The following is a 17,356-nucleotide window of genomic DNA, read 5'->3' as shown; positions in this document are numbered from 1 at the left end:
TGTATTGATATTGGGGATTGCCTCGACCCAGGTGCAGGACCTTGCACTTGTCCTTGTTGAACCTCATGAGGTTGGGTTAATGGGTAATTCTGAATGTATGCTGAATATTTCTGAAGATGGTTAATGAGAAAAAATCAGATCTGTTTGTGTACTCTTTTTTAGGTTTATATTATGGTGGGAAGTGCAGCACTGGTGTGCTTAGTAATAATGCTCATTATTCTGAAGTTTGGAAGACACTCTAAATTTGGGATGAAAGGTACGCAAGGTCATTTTTTATATATCTCCTGTAATTGTTGTGGGTTGTACAAGCTTATACCATAGGTATCTGCACCAAGAACAGTCAAGATGATAACTAGATAAAGTGCCATCACATTTAGTGTTTCATTTATTCATCAGATAAGTAAGAGCAGAGACAGATGTAGATAGGAATATATAATTTTGGTTTGAACATTCTGCTTCTCTGTTTTTTCTTATCACAGATCCCTTTTCTTTCTCTTCAACTGCACAGCCCCATGGGACACTTCCTGGAATAAAATATCACTTGAGTCACTGTAGGGAAGTAGAAGATAAGAAATTTAAATTTATTCTGATAAGAGCTTGATTACAAATATTTGGCAACAATCTATGCTATATGCAAGAGATAGATAGATACTTCAGAGAATACTATAAATGCTGCCTTGAGGTGATAGATTGTATTGGGTCTGGCTGGGATGGAGTTAACTTTCCCTATAGCAGCCCTCATAGTGCTGTGTTTTGTATTTGTAGCTGGAAAGGTGTTGATAACACACCAATGTTTTGGCTACTGCTGAGCAGTGCTCCACAGCATCAAGGCTGTCTCTCCAACACCCCTGCCCCCAAAGGCCAGTAGGCTGGGGGTGGGCAAGAGGTTGGGAGGGGACATAGCCAGGACAGCTGACCCAAACTGTCCAAAGCAATATTCCATACCATATGATATTGTCTTCAGTAATAAAAGCCAAGAGAAAGGAGAAGGAAGGATCAGCAGAGATGAAATGTTATGAACTGACTGCAACTCCCATTCCCCATCCCCTTGCACTGCTTGGGGGCTGGGGAGGGAGGGTGTAGAAGTTTCATGAGTTAAGCTGAGCCTGGGAAGAAAGGGGGCTGGGGGGGAAGTTGTTTTTAGTTTTGTTTTTATTTCTCACTATCCTACTCAGTTATTAATTGGCAATAAATTAAATTAATCTTCCCCAAGTTGAGCTGATAGAGCAGCTTGGTGGGCACCTGGCAGCTAGCCAAAGTTAACCCACCACAGTTTGTTCTGGAGCTCCAGGAATTCAAGGTAGGGACAGTAATTGGGAGAGGCAACGGGCAAAACATGGACTGGACATTGCCAGAGAGCAGAATAATTGTGGGGAATTTTTGTTGTTGTAATTGTGGTGAAGGGACAAGGGGTGGAGTGTGTGTAAATTGTCCACTTTTGTTGGTGTTGCGATGATGTTCTTCTGATTTTGGTGTGGGAAATTCTTTTTGTTGATGTAAGTGAAGTTTGTGAAGATTGTGTGATAATGTATATTTTAATGATAATTTTTAAATATGTGTTTCACAGAAGCCATCCCTGCTGCCTCCTCCACTACCAATTAACTACCAATTAAACCCAATTAAACCCAATACACATATTCAATGGCAAGAGGGGAATGTGCAGTGCATCCTGTCACACTGGTTCTTTCTCACAGATACATTTTCTTGAGCCTGTGTGTGTGTCTTGGGAAATGGCAGCTGGAAAGAGTGGCAAGTGCTCAAGACCCTGTGGAAGGAGAACTGTCAGCTGTTTATTTATTTATTTATTTATTTACAGCAAGATGGAGGTACAGGTAACACAGAGGTACCTGTAACAACTCCAGTATGGTATTATTGTACTGATCTCATCAGTCTGTGTTTAGAGATGTTGGTGGAACTGTATTTAAAAAACCCAACAGCCTCCCCCCCAACCCAAAAGAAAAAAGACCCCCACCTTGTTATCTTGTTGAGAGGCCCACAAGGTGCTTTTCTGTGTGCTAAAGGAGATGAGCTTTTGATCTTAAGATATGTAGTTGAGGATCTGTGGAGAGAGTGGTAAGTTATTTTTGGTAGGTTCCTGTTAACCTTATGTCCTTCCTCTTACTCATGCTTATGATATAGTACCACAGAAGTTTTTTCCCCATAGTTGTATATTTTGATGATTCTGACTTGTTCTTGACAGTGCTCTTTTCAGAGATATCTACTGTATATTTGGTATTTGTATATTCTGTGTAGAAGAGAGTTCTTAGAACAGATGAGATTTGAACAGAGTAGAAATGTAGATAGTAGATAGTACAGATTAGCTCACTAGGATGGTAACCTCCTTTTCTCTCACCTCCTTCTAATATGACACAGCCTCTGGTCTTTGGGGTAGCATTAAGAGGACAGGCATTGTGAAATATCCTGAAAAGCAACATGGAGCCTTTGGGATAGAGCTGGAGAGTTTTGGCCAAAGACTAGAAAAAACTGTCTAGAACTGAACAGCAGCTCAGTGGAAATTTTCTTTGTGGCTGAAGCTTTCTGAATTGCATTTAAAGACCTGAAGGAAATGAAGCTAAATGAGAGCAATGATAGGAACTGTCTGACATTTGGGCTTTAAAGTTGAACGCTTGTTAGGTTTTTCAAAATTTGTGTTACAGATTTCAAGACAGCATTGTTAGAAGAACTAGGAAGTAACCTCTATCCTGAGGGAGAATGAACAAAACTGTATTTTTCATGGTAACATAATAAGTTACCTTCTGGGTAGCTCCTTACATGGTGGTTGTTTTTCAGTATCTTCAATTAGAACTTCTCTCACAAAAATAATGGTCTTGCATTATCAGTAAGTTTGACTTCAGTAGTTTTCTGTTGCGGAATTGGCCATCTAGATCATATTTGAGTAAGGATGCTTTTTTGGGGGAATAACTAGCTGAAATTATGAAAAGGCAGTAACTGCACATATGGAGTTTATTTTTTCCTGTTAATTTGACCAGTGATGGTTAGCAAAAGCAGTAAAATGACTTCCCTGTTCGAGTACACTCCTTCAAAAACTTATCACTGGCATGGTATGCGTGGTAATGGTGAAATGTCACTGAGAGCTACAAATAACCCCTGAATGTTTCATCAGAAAGGAACGATGTTCAGTTGTCCCTGAAATGAACCTCAAACTTCTCCAAAGTTTACAGTCATGCGTGAGCTTTGCAGTTGCCCTCATACCTGTTGTGTACAGGCACCTGGGAAGGTGAGGCAGGCTGAGAGTAGATTCGCCTGCCGCCCCAAGCAGTAACCTGCTTCCATTCTCACCCATCTCCTGGGTCTCCTTCTGCCTGATGGCGAGAGGGTAGGGGGTCCACCAGTCAATCTCCTTCTCTGACTCCCTGATACTCCTCAGCCTGGACACCTCCTCTTGAAGCTCCGTCACCAGGCTGAGCAGCTCCTTTACTTGGGCACATCTCCCACAGGTGAGCTCACTGCTGCCATCACATACTGACATGAAACTCGGGCACTCCCTGCAACCTGGACAGCTGCATGTTCCCTTGAAGGCTCTGTTTGGGTGGCTGCATCAGTTCTTGCAGCTGGAGGGGCTGCGAGGGACCTGAGAGCACAGCTTTTTGCCGGGTGGATACCATGGCTCCTGCTGTTCTCAGCTCCTTGTAAGTGGGTTGCAGCCTCCGTTTGAAGTGGCAGGGCCCTGCCTGCGCGAACTGCCACGCAAACTGACGTGCTGTGTTCCCTAGGGGCCCTTTAAATCTCCCGCGGTTGCTCCTGGCAACGCCTCCGCCGCGTCACCCCCGCTCGCGAGAGCTGCCGGCTCCCGGCTGGTCTCTCGGCACGTCCGCGAGTTTCCCTGGCTCCGGGATCCCCCCTTTCCTCCTCAACACGCGCTCAGCCGCGGAACTTACCATTGCCGCCGCTGTGCTCCTCGCCGACATTCCCCCACCCTTCCTCAAACAATATTTTAGAAAAAAACAAAAAGTAGTCACTTGATAACTGGAGCAGTAAAACTGACACTCAATGGTATTTTTCATGTTACTGTGTACTAAGAAGGGAAAATTTTCCTTCCATGCTTAAAGAGCTTGAGCATGGCTGGAGTTCAGAACTAAAAGTAACTAGTCTCCCTAGAAAGAGATGTGGAGCAGGTAGTTGTAGTCTGAACTATGCTGTATCAGTCAGAGCTGGCCATACCTGGAAGCACTTGCACTGCAGCTGAACAGCTGCAGTGACTGCCACAGAGCTCACATACCCCCATTGTCTTCTTTCCATGACTACTTGAGCAGAAGAGAGTCCAATTTACACAATAGGGAGCACCTGGTGCTCTGGGGGCTTCCAGTACATTTGCTGTACATTTGCATCTGTCTCTTATTGAGATGTGTTGAAGACTTGTATAAAAATAATTTACCCTCTCTTTTGGCTTCTCTCTTCATTTTGTATATCTAAGATGAGGGGACAGCTTGGGATATGTTCATTTCACACCTTTTGAAATTACAGTAATATAGTACTTTTGCAGATAAAGAAGACAAGCAAATCAGTTCACCAGTTCACCACCAGTAACAAAACTAAAACATTTTGTTTGTGATATCCTGGATTCTGGTTGAAGTTGGGTTATACCATATATGGCAATTCTTGTCCAATTTTTGCAAAACCACCCATTAGTAGGCTTTTATCAAGAGCTTCCTTTAATGCATCTGAAAATGCCTTTGTTTTCATAGTATATACATTCTCATAGCATTACACTCCTTAGATCTGGATGTTTGGAAAAGAACATAAAAAAATAGATTTATTTTTTTTTTTTGCAAGTTCTATGGTACTTCTTTTTTCTGAATGAACAAGAAATGCTGTAAAGCCGTTGTTGTAGCAGTGCTGTTGCTGCTTAGGAAGAAATCAGGAAGTACAAAAATTCACAGGAATTAAGAATAAATGAAGATCAAAGGTAGCCAAGCTGTTTGAATGTCTTAAAAAAAAGAACACTTCAGATTTTGTTTCAATTCTGGTCAAAAATTCAAATAAGATTGTTTTATTTGAATGAATGGCCCCTCTTTTTCATACACACTGATGCACGTTTATCATCTCCCTACAACCTGGGGAGCAGCTTTGTCCTCCTCCTTCCATCAGTCCCTTTCCTTCTTGCCCGCTCTGAAAATTAGCTGTATAATAATACAGAGCTGGCACATCTGAGAACTCAGAATTGAACCTTTTCCCTCAGGTTGTTTTTGTATTTTAAATGCGTCATCCTCATGGAGTACCAGGAGGGAAGAAGATAGCCACGGTTGTGGCACTTAGCGCAGCTGGGCCCAATATTTGCATTGCCATAACTTTTCATGGTCCAAGATCACAGATCTTTTACTTGTTCCATGCTTCAGTTTCCCCATCATTGGAAAAGAAATAATAGCATTTTGCTTTCTGTTAATTGCTTAACCTTATAATACTGCTACAACTGTGAGGTGCTCAGATGCTGTGGTGTGCAGTGTAAACCATACTTAATGGTACAGCTGGTTGCAAATTTGGAAATCAGATAGACTGTATATAAATGCCTGCAGAGTGTATATGGAAACTTCTGCAACTAGAGGAGTTCATTCATAACAGTAATGAGGAATGCCTATGTTCATGGATCCAACACTTGTTCCCAGATTTGACAGGGCCAGCCCCAATACAGAGACATACCCTATATGGCCTTTTAAAGGAGGAGAAATTTTAACTTTGGTTCCGGTCAGAAGACACTGTCAGTAATTGAACTTTGGAGAGAAATATTCTTAAAATCAGTGAATTGATTTACTAGAGCCCTCTTTCACCTGGGAGTGCTCAGACACATGAGCTGATGGCTGCGGCTGAAAGCTGTGATACCCAAGGCCTTCCAAGAAAGTGTTGTGGCCTAGTCCATCTATGTTTGTGTCCTTTCAAAAAGTTACATTTCTGTGATTTGTAGCAATAGGCAGCAGCAGGAATGCCTCCCACAGAAATATTTCCTTTTCCACACTGTCTGAACCAAAATATCTAGGCTTCCTTCAATATATTTGGAGAGGGTCATTGTAATGTTCTCTTAAAGTTTTCTTCTACAATCTCTAGACCTCCTGTAGTGGTTTAACCCCAGCCAGCAACTAAGCACCACACAGCTGCTCGCTCACTCCCCCCTGGTGGGATGGGGAAGAGAATCGGAAGAGTAAAAGTGAGAAAACTCGTGGGTTGAGATAAAGACAGTTTAATAGGGAAAGCAAAAGCTGCACACACAAGCAAAGCAAACCAAGGAATTCATTCGCTACTTCCCATTGGCAGGCCGGTGTTCAGCCATCCCCAGGAAAGCAGGGCTCCATCACATGTAACGGTTACTTGGGAAGACAAATGCCATCACTCCAAACGTCCCCCCCTTCCTTCTTCTTCCCCCAGCTTATATACTGAGCATGATGTCATATGGTACGGAATAGCCCTTTGGCCAGTCTGGGTCAGCTGTCCTGGCTATGCTCCCTCCCAGCTTCTTGTGCAGCTGGCAGAGCATGGGAAGCTGAAAAGTCCTTGACTAGTATAAACTCTACTTAGCAACAACTAAAACATCAGTGTGTTATCATCATTCTTCTCATACTAAATCCAAAACACAGCACTATACCAGCTACTAAGAAGAAAATTAACTCTATCCCAGCTGAAACCAGGACACCTCCACTGTTATCCATCCTTTTCCCATGACATGTGGAGATATATTCTAAAAGCAGCCCATGTTTTAAAAGTCTTCAGCTGGCTGTGATCCAGTTGTTCATTTGTTGAACGTCTCTTGCACTGTAGCTACTTGAGGGTCAAATTAAAACATGTAGTCAACTTCTGTGTTTTCAGCTACCATCAACTAAGTATTTCTGTCCAGTGCCATCATCTTGGGGGCTTCCCATGAGCTCTCACAGCTTTAATTCACTTTGGAGAGCAGTAGATAGCCTCTCCTGCTACATTTCCCTCTTTCCATGCTTCTGAGTGTCAGCTTGTCAGCTAGGCAGGTGATGTAACTACTTCTCACGGTGTCTGAAGCTTGTGCAGTGCAGCTCCTGTTGCACTGATTTTTCCCTGCGTGTTTTGGGCAAACATTAATACAGGCTATTCTGCTGCCATCAGAAGTATTCATGCAACCTGCCATGGGTACAGTACACCCCAAGGGTCCTTTGAGTGCAGGCAGAGAGCAGGTTGTGAGCCAGGTGAACGGCACAGGGTCTATTCCCTGCCCGCTTCCCAGGAGCTGTGAGTTTGAGTGGTACAGCTATTAAGCGCAAAGACATCACCTCTGGCTCATGAAGTCTTTGGGCTGCACAGCTCAGAGGGGTATTCTGGATAAATGTCACTATGTGCTTGCTCTGTACTTACATGATTCCTCAGGCACATACTTTTGGCCACTGTCAGAGGCAGGGCACTGGATGGTCATTTGGTTGAACCGGCATGGCTGTTCTTGTGTTCTTAGATATGCCTGTTGCACACAGGAAGGTTGGCAAAGCAGAGAAACTTTCCTTCTTTTTGTCTCTTAAGCCTTCTGTTGCTCTTGTGAAGAAGAGTACACCTGGCTTTATTTTAGCAAAGCAGTAGTTTGGAATTTCTTGCACTCGATTTAGGGTAAAATCCTCCCTTAATTCACCAGATAATCTAGCATGAGTGCAGGGGAATTGGAGGAAACATTTTTCCTTTCACTCCTCAGAAAAGTAGCCTATACATTTGTCTCACACATGATACATGCTACAGGACATGTAGCCTGCACAAGAGGAGCATGATCACAAATCTACAGAGGAACTGAGGAGTATTTATACTTTCAAGGTGTTGGACCATAGTGTCCTGAGGCCATTGAAAGACCTGCAATAGTTTGAATCCCTGATTTTCCTTTGGTATGTTAGGACAGTTCCTGAGCTCAGGTCAGAGTGTGTGATCCTGTAGGACCTACAGGGACTGGAAGCATCTGTCCAGTTGTACAGTTCAGGCCCAAAGATGCCATATTTGAATTGTGGGCAGTCACTGTTCCTGAGAGAAGGATGAGGCTGCCCCATTCTGCCTTCCCATCCCTTTCCTCTGTGGCAGCAATCCAGAGCATGCTGGTGTTGCCCACGGCAGCTCTGGGCTGAGTCTTACCCTCATGGTGCCAAAAGGAAGAGGAATTCTTACCATGTGTTTACAGTCTTTTATACAATTGGCTGTGACCCATCTGTGTACTTTGAAAAGTGTTTATGCCATGATATACATTCATTATTAATCGCAATGACATTGCATGGCATTTAAGAGCTTAGATACCACAATAATGGCAACTTTTGCAAACCTTGATTTACTCCCAGAAGCCAGGATGCCACTTTTGCTAATTACAAGCTATGCTTCCACAAACAGATGCTCTTGATTGCATAAAGCAAAGCATTGTTCTCACTGGCTGCTATGTGTACAAAAATTATATTTGTATGCATTATTGCATACACCAGCTGGCCTTGGACCAGTGATCTCTTTGCCACTGAGCTCCCATATTTTGTGCACACAAAATTCATGCCTGTCTTTTATTACTTGTCTTGTAACTACAAGGCATAGAGCATCTGAGAGTTTCCCAGTGTCTCTTCCAACTGCTTCTAGTCCCTAAGTTTACTTAAATTTTAATTAGGTACTTTAAAGTTAGATACCCCATTTTTTTCCAACTCATTCCATTCCATTTGATTACTGATAACCTTCCATCTCTGTTAAAATCCTGAAAGTGCATCCAGGGCAGTGAGCAGTGTTATGGAAATGCTTCTTTTTAAATAGTAGGTCTTTTTATAGATTTTAGTCTGTCTTCAGCAGTAAGTAGTACAGGTGAATGGAGATTCCTTGTATTAGCATCACCTCAACTCTCAGTTTGCAGGAAAAATTACATTTTCTTTTCTTCTTTCTGTGACTGACTATAAGGAATTCAAGGATCAATTCGGAAAGAAGAATAGTGTGTGGCAGTTTAGATTGGAAAAATAGCTCTAAATCACAAGTCATGCAAAACTCTTAGCATGGAAGGTGAATGATATGTTACATAAGTGTAATAGGAAATGTAGTCATGGGTAAGTATACACTGAGTAAGGTCCTGGATCTAGACCAGGAAGATTGTAGCCAGAGGGATGGTAGTCCAAGAATAAGACCAGATGAACCTCTTGCAGTTCATTCAGTGAGCTTAATGAAAAATATAGGTAATAGTTTGAGAGACAGATGAGGTTTTTTTTTAAAAAAGGCAAGATCAAAGCCTACCTTCATTTTGGGGAAAATTTGGGATTAGTGAGAGCTCATGGAGAGGAGCAAGTGAGGGGGTGAAAACAGAGGTAAGGGAAACTAGGAGGGGAGATCTTTGGGGCAAGTGAGGAGACTAGATGAGGTGAGCAGGTAGGAAACTTCTTAAACTTTGATAGAGGAAAAAAGGAGAAGATTGTAGCATAGTTAAGGAGAAAACTGTCATACAGCTAAAGGAAAGCAAGCCAAAGAAGGGAAAAATCACACCCTTTTCCAATTTCCCACTGGAAGTATCAATTATATTCTGAGTAGAAAGAGAAGAGGAGGAGGGGATTAAGATGGGAACTAAAAGTTGTGGAAAAGTTGCTAGGACTGAAGATGCAATATTTAATTAAGGTGGGGAAGACAGAACTAATTTCTGTCAGTTGGAAGGATGGCAGAAACAGGCGTAGTGTTAGTTCTTGTCCACCTGTGATGATGGAGGTGATCCCAACCTGGCCTTACAAGGGCACCCCCTAACATGATGGAGAAGGGCAAAAGAGAAGGAAAAAAGGAGAGAATTGCCAACATTATCCAATGAAACAAAGGGAAACAACAGTGGGGAGGAAGATCAAGAGCAGTAGAGGATATCAGCTCTGATGAACTCTTAAGTCAGAGAAAGGCCAGATGATGTGTCCCAGCATAACAGTATAAGAGTTTGTTCCAGCTCAGGCTAGTATTGGGATTGCATCCTTTACAGGTATCTTGCAAAGGTTGTCAGACCTAGGCCAGTCACTAGAACTGTCTAACTGGTGTCAGGAGTTGCTTTGAGCCGTTGCACAGCATAAGATCGGGAGGCTGGCTTTTTTCTCCTCTCTAACTGCTGCCAATCAAGCTCTTGCAGTCAGTGGAATTATATGGCTATGAAGTTGGTTTGTTAGTGTGAAATGTGATGCAAGACAGCATGTATGTTTCAAAATAATATCAGATGTTATCATGGGACCAGGGGAAGATCTGTTGTGATGAATTTCCTGCTCTTTAGCTAGTAAGTGTCTTGCTCTCACCTATGTTTTGCTGTTCCCCTCAGTGTGTCCATGTAGTCATGAGTTCCTGCATGCCTGTGGTCAGTTCACCACCACCACCACCACCCCCCCCCCAAAAAAAAAAAAAAAAGAAACTGCAGCTTGGATTCAGACCAGTGGCACTGAAAATCAGACAGGCAGGGCCAGGAACTGAGTTTCTTGTGCCATAGCCACTGCAGGAACAAAATGCAGGGAGATGATAAAGTTTATTCTGCAAAGCTCTGTAAACAGTGCAGTGATAGTCTGGCTCATAGCCAGGACAGCTCTGTTGGCAAAGTTTTACTTAATCTAACCTGTGCTATTCACATCTGGTTACAAGACTCAATGTAAACATATCTAAGAATACAGTAACAAACATGGGTAGCAGCCAGCCTTTCTCATAATAGTGAAACACGGATGTCTCAAGGACACTGACTTTCTGTGTGTGCAATATGTACAATTAAAATCATGACTGAAGCAAAAAATGAGGGCTCTCCCACCCACTATGTGCAAATAATTGTATATGTAGAAACAGCTGATTACAACTGTGAATCAGCTTCGTTAAATCAGAAATTACAAATGTTAGATGAGCCAACCAGGAAGGAGGCACTGCTGGACCTGCTATTCACAAACCAAGAAAACCTGCTTTGTAATATCTTGGTCAGTAACAACCTTGGCTGCAGTGATCACAATATTGTGGAGTTTGGGATCCGGCTGAGCATGCTGAAGGTTAGCACCGAGACAAGGGTTCTAGATTTTAGAAGAGCAAACTTCAGCTCGCTCAGAGCTCAGTTGGGAGGGATTCCGTGGGAAGCTTCCATGGAGGATAAAGGAGCTCTAGCGAGTGCTGGGAGTTCTTCAAGAATGCTCTCTTGGAAGCACAAAGCCAGTTTATCCCCTATAAAAGAAAGGGAAGTAAGCGGAGCAAGAGGCCCCCTTGGCTCAACCACGAGCTCCTGGGTCTGCTTAAAACCAAGAGAGATGCGTACCAGAGATGGAGGAGTGGAAGATTATCCACTGAGAACTACAAGGGCATTGCCAGAGTGTGCAGAGATGCAGTTAGAAAAGCAAAAGCTCAGCTTGAATTGGAACTGGCCAGAGGTGTCAAAAAAACCCAAGAAAGGGTTCTTCAGGTATGTAAGTTGCAAGCAGAAACAGAAGGAAAACATAGGCCCACTGTTAAACAGTAGAGGTGAATCAGTCACCAACAATGCTGAAAAGGCAGAGGTTCTCAACACTTTCTTCACCTCTGTCTTTACCAACACTGTTGGATCCCAGGCGTTGGGAACGAAAATCCATGAGGATCCAAACATAGACCCACCATCAGTGAAGAAGGGATTAGTATGTGAATTATTACAGGAGCTTGACCCCTACAAATCGATGGGCCCTGACGCCATCCACCCGAGGGTGTTGAGAGAGCTGGCTGATGTCATTGTGGGGCCACTCTCTATAATCTTTGAGAAGTCATGGAGATCGGGGGATGTCCCAGAGGACTGGAGGAAGGCGAATGTTACCCCTATCTGCAAGAAGGGCTCAAGGATCTGGGTAATTATAGGCCCCTCATTTTACTTCAGTCCCCGGGAAAGTTATGGAACGGATCCTCCTGGGGGCCCTCATGAGTCAAATGAAGCACGTGATTGGGAAAAGCCAACACGGCTTCACCAAGGGCAGATCGTGCCTGACAAATCTGGTGGCCTTCTATGATAAAGTGACCTGCTCGGTTGACATGGGGCGAGCGGTGGACGTTGTCTACCTGGACTTCTCCAAGGCTTTCGAGACGGTTCCCCACGGCCTCCTCCTGGAGAAATTGATGTGTTATGGCCTAGACAAGTGGTCTGTGCGGTGGGTGAGGAATTGGCTGGTGGGCCGCACCCAAAGGGTGGTGGCAAATAGGTCTTTTTCAAACTGGCAACCTGTCACAAGTGGGGTCCCCCAGGGATCGATATTGGGCCCAACGCTATTCAATATCTTCATAAGTGATCTGGATGACGGGATCAAGTGTAGCTTGATGAAGTTTGCAGATGATGATACCAAACTGAGTGGGGAAGTAGACACTCTGGAAGGGAGAGCCACCCTGCAGGAAGATCTGGATAGGCTGGAAGAGGGGGCTAACAGGAACCTTATGAAGTTTAACAGGGACAAGTGTAAGGTCTTGCACCTGGGAAAACATAATCCAGGAGTGCAGCTCAGACTGGGATCCACCTGGCTGGAGAGCAGCTCCATGGAGAGGGACCTGGGGGTCCTGGTGGACAGGAAGCTCCATATGAGTGAACAGTGTGCTGCTGCGGCCAAGAAGGCCAATAGGATGCTGGGTTGCATCAAAAAGGGCATCACCAGCAGAGATAAAGAAGCCCTTATCCCACTCTACTCGGCACTTGTCAGGCCACACCTGGAATACTGTGTACAGTTCTGGTCCCCGTTATACAAAAAAGAAGATGTGGACAGGCTGGAGGGGGTCCAGAGAAGGGCCACCAAGATGATCAAGGGTCTGGGAAGCCTGCCGTATGAGGATAGGCTGAGAGAGCTGGGTTTGTTCAGCCTTGAGAAAAGGAGGCTTAGAGGTGATCTCATCACCATGTACCAGTACTTAAAGGGGAGCTACAAAGAAGATGGAGACTCCCTTTTTACAAGGAGTCACATGGTGAGGACAAGGGGTAACGGGTACAAGTTACTCCCAGGGAGATTCCGATTGGACACGAGAGGAAAATTTTTCACAGTGAGAACAGTCAATCATTGGAATAACCTCCCCAGGGAAGTGGTTGACTCCACCACACTGGACACTTTTAAGACTCAGCTGGACATGGTGCTGGGCCATCTCATCTAGATTGTGCTAGAAAGGTTGGACCAGATGATCCTTGAGGTCCCTTCCAACCTGGTATTCTATGATTCTATGAGAAGAATGGCAAGCTGTGTTGTGGTGCTGGGTACTGCAGGGTTCAGACAGCAGTGAGAGCAAACTTATTTCCCCTAATCTGGCAGCAGCATCATATGGCTTTTTCAGCACTGGAAATGCCACTGATGGGAACAGGAGCTCCAGGTCAGTGCAGAACAAGCACTGTGATCAACTCCACAGATGTGATATTTGTAGCATGCATGGAAGAGGATAATTTTGCCCCTGGTCTGTAAATTTAGGTACCATACTGCTACTCCATCTGTATTAGACATGTATAGGGTTATAGGCAGCTAATTTTAAAAAATCATTATGGGTCCTCTCTAACTTTAGGTGGCTCTAGTAGTTATAGCCAAGATTGTAAACTGTTTTTACAGAGGAGTGCCCCACTGCATTTTATTCCTCCTTGATTTCATATAGAATCTATACAAGAGCTGTGGGACTGAACAAAACTACGTAACCAGAAGTGGTGTCTTTGAAATGTAAAGGGAACAAGATATTTTAATAATGGTCTTTTGATTTTGGAATCTTCTTTTTCTGTTTTTATCAGAAACAATTAATTCTCAGTTTTTATAGACCAGTGGATACTGCATTTAGACACTGTCCAGTTCATGATACTGAAACACTTCATTGTTCATTACTTGTATTTTATGAATCAGACAAATGTAGGGGGAAAATGTAAACCGAATAAGAACATTATGAATTATTCTTCTCTGTCCTTATAGCACCATATAATTTTTCTGATTTAAAATTGTTCATCCCCAGAATCTTGTGAAACTTACTGTGTGGTCTTACTGCAATTTTGTACTAACATGTAAGATGCATCAGTTTCTGGTTTTGTTATAGTGTAGGTTTTCAGATTTTCTTTGATGTGTAGTCTGTCACTGTAATAGCTCATCTTTCTCTCTTTCTTAAATGAATGTCCTTATCATTCCCTAGCTTGCTTGTTCCTTACCTATGATGTTTTAATCTTTTTTAGATTTTTTTTGCTAGGGTACAAATATATAAATATCTATGATGAGCAGAAGTGTTATATTTCAGAGTTTAGGCCAAAAGGGATAATCTCTTTTTGACTGAGATTTTGCAGGATAGAATTTTTAATCACCTGTGTACTTTGTCAACATTTTAGTTTACTGCATGAATTCACAAATCATTACATTTAGTAGCAGTGTTGCTCTAGTGTTTTTTGATATCCTATCAATATAGAAAAACCTGAATTTTATATCAGTAGTAGTAATTCTCACTGTTGTCAATCTTACTATATTGTCCTTGAAAAAGAGGGCGTTAGAAGTATCCCTTACTAAAGCAGTGGTTTCTAAGGAAGATTTCTAATCTAGAGAAAGTGGAAATATTGGTAATGATAGAGGCAATTAGAAGGGAAACTAATCACATGGACATTTTTAAAATAGCCTGTTTCTTACACACATGAACACATACTTTTACTATCTGTGATACCGTTGAGCATTCATTTATGCAGATACAACCTAGAGACTTCTGCCAGTGTGGCAATGTGGGGCAGAAGTTGCTGCATTTATTCCTTCCTGTAGCAGATGGTGAACTGAAAAATCTTTTTGTATTTGCACCTCATTCGTATACCTTTGTAGTGGGTTGACCTTGGCTGGACACCAGGTGCCCACCAAACCGCTCTATCATCCTCCCTCCTCAGCTGGACAGGGGAGAGAAAATATAACGAAAAGCTCATGGGACAGGGAGAGATCACTCACCAATTACCATCACAGGCAAAACAGACTCCACTTGGGGAAATAAGTTTAATTTATTGCCAATCCAATCAGAGTAGGGTAATGAGAAATAAAACCAAAGCTTAAAACACCTTCCCCCCACCCCTCCCTTCTTCCCAGGCTCAACTTCACTCCCGATTTCTCTACCTCTTCCCCCCCCAAGCGGTGCAAGGGGACAGAGAATGGGAGTTGCAGTCAGTTCATCACACATTAGAATCATAGAATCATAGAATCATCAAGGTTGGAAAAGACCCTTAAGATCATCGAGTCCAACCATTAACCTAACACTGCCAAGTCCATCTATACAATGTCCTCGAGCACCACATCTATCCATTCTTTAAATACCTCCAGGGATGGAGACTCAACCACTTCCCTGGGCAGCCTGTTCCAATGCTTGACCACCCTTTCGGTGAAGAAGTTTTTCCTAATGTCTAACCTAAACCTCCCCTGGCGCAGCTTGAGGCCGTTTCCTCTCGTCCTATCACTTGTTACTAGGGAGAAGAGACTGACCCCCACCTCACTACAACCTCCTTTCAGGTAGTTGTAGAGAGCAATAAGGTCTCCCCTCAGCCTCCTCTTCTCCAGACTAAACAACCCCAGTTCCCTCAGCTGCTCCTCATAAGACTTGTGCTCCAGACTCTTCACCAACTTCGTTGCCCTCCTCTGGACACGCTCCAGCACCTCAGTGTCCTTCTTGTACTGAGGGGCCCAAAACCGAACACAGTACTCGAGGTGCGGCCTCACCAGTGCCGAGTACAGGGGCACTATCACCTCCCTGGTCCTGCTGGCCACACTATTCTTGATATAGGCCAGGATGCCATTGGCCCTCTTGACCACCTGGGCACACTGCTGGCTCATGTTCAGGCGGCTGTCAACCAACACCCCCAGGTCCTTTTCTGCCAGACAGCAGTGGGAAAACATGCCAAAGGCCTTACTAAAGTCCAAGTAGACAACATCCACAGCCTTCCCCTCATCCACTAAGCGGGTCACCTTGTCATAGAAGGAGACCAGGTTAGTGAAACAGGATCTCCCTTTCATAAACCCATGCTGGCTGGGCCCGATCCCTCGGTTGTCCCGCACTTGCTGCATAATGGCACTCAAGATGATCTGCTCCATGACCTTTCCCGGCACCGAGGTCAGGCTGACAGGCCTGTAGTTCCCCGGATCCTCCTTCTGATCCTTCTTGTAGAGGGGCGTCACGTTTGCTAGCTTCCAGTCATCCGGGACCTCCCCGGTTGACCAGGACTGCTGATAAATAATGGAAAGTGGCTTGGCCAGCTCCTCTGCCAGCTCCCTCAGTACCCTTGGGTGGATCCCATCTGGCCCCATGGACTTGTGTGCATCCAGGTGGAGGAGCAGGTCAGTGACTGCCACCTCTTTGACAACCGGGGCTTCACTCTGCATCCTATCTCCATCTCCCAGCTCAGGGGCCTGAAAAACCCGAGGATGACTAGCTTGACTATTAAAGACTGAGGCAAAGAAGGCATTAAGTACCTCAGCCTTCTCCTCATCCTTCGTGGCAAGGTTACCTTCTGCATCCAACAAAGGAGGGAGATTCTCCCTGGCCCTCCTTTTGTCACTGATATGTTTATAAAAACTTTTTTTGTTGTCTTTAACAGCGGTGGCCAGTTTAAGTTCCAGCTGGGCCTTCGCCTTTCTGATCTTCTCCCTGCATATCCTCACAACATCCTTGTAATCCCCCTGAGTCACCTGCCCCTTCTTCCAAAGGCGGTAGGCTCTCCTTTTTTTCCTGAGTTCTAGCCAAAGCTCCCTGTTCAGCCAGGCTGGTCTTCTCCCCCGCCTGCTCGACTTGCGGCACATGGGGACGGCCTGCTCCTGCGCCTTTAAGTCTTCCTTCTTGAATAACATCCAGCCTTCCTGGACATTGTCTCTACTGCTCCTTCCTCCTCACGCACTTCCCCTGCTCCAGCGTGGGGTCCCTCCCACAGGCGACAGTCCTCCATGAACTTTTCCAACGTGGGTCCTTCCCATGGGCTGCAGTCCTTCAGGAACTGCTCCAGTGTGGCTCCTTTCCACGGGGTGCAGTCCTTCAGGAACGGCCTGCTTCAGCATGGGTCCCCCACGGGGTCCCAAGTCCTGCCAGCAAACCTCTTCCAGCATGGGTTCCTGTCTCCATGGATCCCAGGTCTTGCCAGGAGCCTGCTCCAGTGTGGGCTATCCACAGGGTCACAGCCTCCTTTGGGCACATCCACCTGCTCCGGCGTGGTGTTCTCCATGGGCTGCAGGTAGATATCTGCTCCACCGTTAACCTCCATGGACTGCAGGGGGACAGCCTGCCTCACCATGGTCTTCACCATGGGCTGCAGGGGAATCTGCTCCAGTGCCTGGAGCACCTCCTCCCCCTCCTTCTTCACTGACCTTGGTGTCTGCAGAGTTGTTTCTCTCACATATTCTCACTACTCTCTCCCAGCTGCTGTTTTGCAGCAGTTTTATTTTTCCCCCTTCTTAAATATGTTATCACAGAGGCGCTACCAATGTCACTTATT

The 17,356-nt window shown here is 44.5% G+C and overlaps 1 protein-coding gene across 1 annotated transcript in view; it reads left to right on the top strand.

Moving 5' to 3' along the window:
• Nucleotides 1-17,356, top strand: part of LOC309601796 (BDNF/NT-3 growth factors receptor-like) — a gene marked incomplete at both ends in the record, with an annotated part of 230,630 nt that overhangs the window by 75,864 nt on the left and 137,410 nt on the right. Inside the window, one exon of the mRNA XM_082334926.1 lies at nt 163-256. Within this exon, the coding sequence (XP_082191052.1) occupies nt 163-256 (94 nt within the window). The remainder of the gene's footprint in view (nt 1-162; nt 257-17,356) is intronic.

The sequence above is a fragment of the Platalea leucorodia genome, assembly GCF_965183815.1.
Source record: "Platalea leucorodia genome assembly, chromosome: W".
Taxonomy (NCBI): domain Eukaryota; kingdom Metazoa; phylum Chordata; class Aves; order Pelecaniformes; family Threskiornithidae; genus Platalea; species Platalea leucorodia.
Note: the sequence above shows the minus strand (reverse complement) of the source record. Positions and strands in the feature narration are given on the sequence as shown.